This window comes from Bidens hawaiensis, unplaced genomic scaffold, assembly GCF_021521415.1.
Source record: "Bidens hawaiensis isolate Kalapana, Puna unplaced genomic scaffold, B.hawaiensis_p1.1 tig00023789_1, whole genome shotgun sequence".
NCBI lineage: Eukaryota > Viridiplantae > Streptophyta > Magnoliopsida > Asterales > Asteraceae > Bidens > Bidens hawaiensis.
In genome coordinates this window covers 150,443-156,267 of record NW_027493733.1, presented here as the reverse complement: position 1 = coordinate 156,267, position 5,825 = coordinate 150,443, and the positions used below count along the sequence as shown (strand labels likewise).

Sequence of the window (5,825 nt, the reverse complement as noted above, 5' to 3'; positions counted from 1 at the left end):
AATACTAGTTAAACTATATCCTTTCAACAAGTAATTTTAATCACCGCCCCAATAGATTGTTTTCATTTTAATTTTAATAGGAAACTCACCTATAGCCTATAGGTGAAAAATCGAAGTATTTGGATGACTCGTCATAATCACTTGGACTAGAAATAATTAACTAGTCAAATTAGATACATATTGATAAACCAAATTTTGGCTTCTTTTTGGGTTGAATATATATATATATTTTTTTTTACTTTACTGATTATCGTTTTTTAATTGATGTTTTTAGTTGATGATCTATGAATATTTAATGATGTTTTTCTAATGCTTACTATGTATAGAAATAATATTTATAATATATAAACATATTCTTTCTATGAAATAAAAAGCTAGATGAATAAATGATTATATGAGATACAAATATGATTTGACCCGTTTACGGTCGGTCAATGATCCAAATAGCCATTTGAAATATAAAATATGAACGGTCAATGATCCAAATAGCCATTCAAAAAATAAAATATGAACAGGTGGTTTGTGGGCCCTCTATGATACAAATGAAAATATGATTCGACCCGAACCAATTAGTTTATTAGGCATGCATCTGGCGTAAAAATCTAATCCCTATGAAAAAATTTATGGATCCGCTACCGCCCCTCCGTTCAAGACAAAATTCTAGGTTACCCCTGAGATTTTTTCTAGATTCGCCACTGACCTTCGGGATCATGTTATAATTGGGATCCATTTTCTTGAGTTTGTAGATGAGAATGAGTAGAATAATAGATAAATAGAGAGTGTTTTGGTATATTGATTTGGTTTGGTTTGGAAATGATTTGTTTAAATACAAAAGAAAATGATTATTTCTATAAATGTAGCACATTGGTTGTTTCTACTTTGTTAAAACCAACTTAACTGTCTAAACCGAAGCAACTTAGCAGGAGTTTGAGATTTATATAGTTCAGTTTTGGTGGCTTAACTGTCCAACTTCTGGTTGTGGCTGGCTTTTTGACCTTTTCCATTTGCTATTTCTCTCATTTTTGGGATACACAATTATGTATACGTATTATATTCATAAACCAAATTCTCATACAAACAAACAATTTTGACTAAAAACCGTAGTTAGCGGCTCAATTTAGATTTATCGTACAAATTACCAGGATATCACAAGTGATCTATGTGCCTGGGACTGCTGCAGTTTGGCTAAAGAAATGATTATTATTTGTTGTGTGCTGAATTCCTGCAGCATTTGATATGAGGCATTCTATAAACCTTATTCCTCTGGATGTTTGCCTTAATTGTTTTTATTCTTGCATTTTATAAATCTGACTCCTCTGTGTTTGTTTTAAATTTGTCCCTTTCCCAAAAGATAATAGAGATTCATATATACCCCTTCTAAACTTTGTTATTATCATAACCAAATTATTGAATGCCAAATATTACCTTTGAAAGTAATCAAATTATCTTATTTGCTCATTTTGAATTATTATATCATTTTACCCTTGTTTTGTTAATTAATTGATCTTTTAATTTCTTCAAAATGAAAGATGCTTATGTTTTAGCTCTCATTTCTAGAATGGCTCATGTTTCTTCAAAAATGATTTCCTCATTAAATGGCTTAAAAATGCTTATGCTGCTGACACATTATTGACTGATGTTCAACGTTATGTCTCTTCAAAACCTGATATATACGTGGCTTAAAATTAAACTTCTGGCGTCATACGAGACTCGATTTGCTTCCTTGAGCATGGAAATTTCGAACTATTGATGAGACAGCTTTACGCATGGTTTCTCACGTTAATCGCTTAGGTGACGTTAGGAACAGCTGAAGTGTGCAGTGATGGCAGGATGCAGTGGGACGGGCAATTGATTTGGGTTATGAGGGGGAATTAGAAGCTGTGATTAGCAAAAGTTAGAACGTGTAAAATTGTGTTATGCTAACAATATTAGAAAAGAATATATTTGATATTTTGAAGTTTTGATCCGGTATATCCGATATTAAGGAAGTTTCGAAAGGTATATACGAACTTATTCCACCAAATTAAGCCGTGTTATATACCAGAAAGTTGGGCAAAGGTCAGTTAAAGTCAATTGTGACTTAAAACCAAAACCACAACTGAAATTTAGGTCTATATAAGTTCTCTAACCAACAAGTTCAGTTGAATCGAGGATCGTCTGCTAACGGTTAACCCACCCGACTAAAATTCTACGCTTTAGGGGTCTAAAACCACCCAAAAGTCAACTGTTTTCTCCATACCTTTTTTTTGTAGATGTTTTTAATTTTAAGGATTGGCAAGCAAGAAGAGACAAAAGTAAAAAAGATAATTAAGTTTACCAGACTAAAAACGTTAAAACATAGTATTTCGCTCTCATTGTTTGTCTAGTTTAAGTAAAGAGAAAACCAATCCTCTATTGTCGTCTGTCAAATCATACGCAATCCACGTTATCTGTACGATTCGGGCAAGCGAAAACCGCGCAAGACCAACTTGTCTGCAAACATTTTGCCAGTTTTTGGCATAACATGCCAATGCAAAGTCATGTTATAATCTCTCCCTCTAAGATTGCTTCCCTGGATAGCATAACATGTAGATAAATTATATAATCAGAAAACAAACAAACCAACCAAACAGCCATTGAACCTAAAACTTTTTGAAAAGATAATCACCTGATCGATAAACTTGTACTTGTTCTTAGCTTTTACAGAAAACTTTGCATCTTCTTTTGCTGGTATGATACCATCCCACAATGAAACCTGTCAAATATTATTCTGAATTAGCCATCAAGCGCATACGAAAACACAGCTAAATTTTGAAAAAGAGATGGCGAATCATCATACCTGATTCAAAGAATTCTTTGGAGTGCTGTATTCAGCAGCTAAAAATACAAAAACCTGCACGTAAAAATACAAACATGAACTCAAGAATGAACTTTCCAGTCTGCTTTATACAATTCCTGACTTGTGTAATCAGTTACAATGATAAAACAATGACTTTGTTATACAAACACGTGTAAGACAGTAAGTCTGTCTAATTCAAGATTAGATTTTTTCTTCCAACGGTGGTAACCTGAAAGCTAAATATCCTTCTCAGCATGGTTGAACACTTGAACAAAACCACTAATTAATTTTTAACTTATTGATACACCTTCAGTTAAAATAATGCAAAATGCAGATACACAATAACAATAACAAATAGTATATATAACCTGCTTGGTATTCCATGTGAACAGCGACTGTAGGTCTGCAGATATATCCAATGTTAGTCCAACCTGCATCCAATGTTTGAAAACCAACATCTATCTGAGTCCAAACCATGTTTAATACAACGGTTAGCTATTCTAAGTTACAATAATATAATATAGTGTTTGGTTTTCAAATACACAGTAATGAAAAGAAAATAAAGTACTTTATCATCAAAATCAAACAATAAAATCATATTTCTATCAATAATCAATCTACACTACACAACACATCCTAATACATGAAATTTGCAAGAAAAAATATCCACTGGTATTAGTTGCACACATTTCCATGAGTTGACTAAACATGGTTACCAAATCGACCATAAATCTAACGCCTAAAATTCTCATATTTCAGAAATTAATCAAAAAAATGTTCATAATTCACAACAACATAACCATTGAACTCATTGAATCCAATATGTTCGTTCCAAACAGTGTTATAGTAATCACTAGGTGCTAGTCAAGTGGTGGGGTGGGAACTACCGATTAATCGGAACTAAATGAACTTAAAACAGCGATTTAACTGACACCTAGTCGGGATTTTTACAAATTACAACCATGGTTCCAAATATTCTCAAATCACATTTTACAACCTAATACTATATTCACCGGTATTCGTTGCATACATTTCCATGAGTTGACTAAACGCGGTTATCAAGTTGACCACACATCTAAGACCTAAAAAATCACATATTTCAGAAAGTAATCATAAAAATGTGTTCCTAACTCACAACAACATAATCATTGAACCTATTGAATCCAATTAGCCGAGATCGGCAACCATGGTTCAAGTACAAAAAAGTCATCAAATTCAACAATTCAATTCATTTAAGTAATCAAACAACAGATCGAATCACTAATCGCAAATCAAAACCAGAATTAAGAAAGTACCTCGTCATCTCCGCTTGATTTCTTCAAAAACCGATTAACATTAAAGATCTACAAAAAAAACACAAATCAGAAAACTAGTAAATCAAAGTTATAAAACCAAAATAAAAAAACAAGGGTTTAAGTAAAACCTGAACAGTGGCAGTGGGTGAAGGAGAGTTGAAATTATCAGAAATAGAAGCCATGGCGCAGATCAGAGCCAGAATCGTGAGTGAGAACGTGAGCAGAGCATTGGCTCTGAATCCGAACGAATGCATCTTCTTCTTCTTTGTTTGTTTCACCTTCTACTACCCTACGGTTTTATGTTAACCCTAAAATACTGTAACGCTAATATTATTATTTATTATTACTATTCAATGTTGATGGAACTAGTTCGAAATGTGTGAATGGGTTGATACGAGGTTTAAGTCGTGTATACCAAAGTCACCAAAGTCATGTTTCGGTGGCTTTGCATATATGGCATGGTATTGTGTTAGGGTACACTTGGTAATAGTTCGGTACTTATTAAAGTATTGTCTACGATATTATATTGGTGTTAAACCGAACATTTTCGATACTGATTCATATTTTTGGTATATTCGTTGTCGGTATTTTCAAGACTCGTGCCTATAGTACCGTATCGGTACTAATTTAGCTTATAATAATTTATACTGATAATTTAGCAAATAGACCTATGAGGTTTCAATTTTTTTACCAAAAGTTAAAGACGATATTACTCGCATAATTAAAATAGTTTATAATTGTATTCAAGTGTAATTACAAGATTATTATGTGAATGAGATTGTTATTAGTAGCGGAAATGAAAGCGTTGAATACCGCTAGCTAGATTGTTGGTATGAATTATTAACGATTAATGAGTTTTTGCTATAATGCCTTCGGCTATAAATACTCCAACACCTTGAAACGGTATCATCATCTTCTCTCTGGCTATGTCTCTCTATATACACTTATATTCAGAGCAATCAAGTCTGATTCTCACGCCGGAGGGTGGTCACAAGGAGGAACCCCCCCTTCTCAGTGACGAGCTTACGGTGTCTGTTTTGCAGGTTGAGAAGAATAACCATCTTTGCCGGACCTAACCCTCGTGGGAAACATCTACTTAACCCTAAGATTATCCTTGATCTGTCGGGGTCACTTAGTGTTTCTTCATTGGCGCCATCCGTGCATTAAGCTAGAACTTACTCTTCTTTTTCTCAGTTTTTTCAAACTTCTGGAAAGATGGTTAAGGTTACTCCGATGCCAAAGCCACCGGGTAACCAAGAAACTCCGGTAACCACAACCCCAGCTACTGGGGGGAACACCGGCGAATACACGATTGTTACGAACACTACCCCGGTTACCCAAGCGGGGGCAAGTGCAGTAAACAATCCTCTCTTGGGATTCATTGATACCCAGTTGGGGAAACAGCAGACGAGACTTCCCCGACAAACACCAGAACAAGTTAAAGCTTGGGCGGAAGCACGTCAGAAAGAATTCCAAGCCGAGTTGGACGAACGTTTACGTTCACTCCAACAGGACAATGACAAATTCGGAAGCACTCGACAACAGCTCAACATGAGCAATGATTGCGAGTATATGGATAATGAAGATTGGGAAGAATCTGACAGTGACGCAAATCCACGTCATAAGGCGAAAGGGAAGCGTAAAGAAGCAGACTTCCACTCAAGAAGAAATTTTGAAGAAACTTTCAAACCAAAGAACAAGGGGGGAAACCC

The 5,825-nt window shown here is 34.6% G+C and overlaps 1 protein-coding gene across 1 annotated transcript; it reads right to left on the bottom strand.

The window, feature by feature from the left end:
- Window positions 1–2,295: 2,295 nt before the first annotated feature.
- Window positions 2,296–4,440, bottom strand: LOC143567981 (signal peptidase complex subunit 3A-like). Its single transcript, XM_077054251.1, has 6 exons — window positions 4,242–4,440; window positions 4,114–4,161; window positions 3,187–3,249; window positions 2,819–2,872; window positions 2,648–2,734; window positions 2,296–2,551 (listed from the first exon to the last, which is right to left on the bottom strand). Exons 1-6 carry the CDS (start codon window positions 4,365–4,367, stop codon window positions 2,426–2,428), a joined length of 504 nt encoding a protein of 167 aa, XP_076910366.1. The 5' UTR covers window positions 4,368–4,440; the 3' UTR covers window positions 2,296–2,425.
- Between the last annotated feature and the right edge of the window lie 1,385 nt (window positions 4,441–5,825).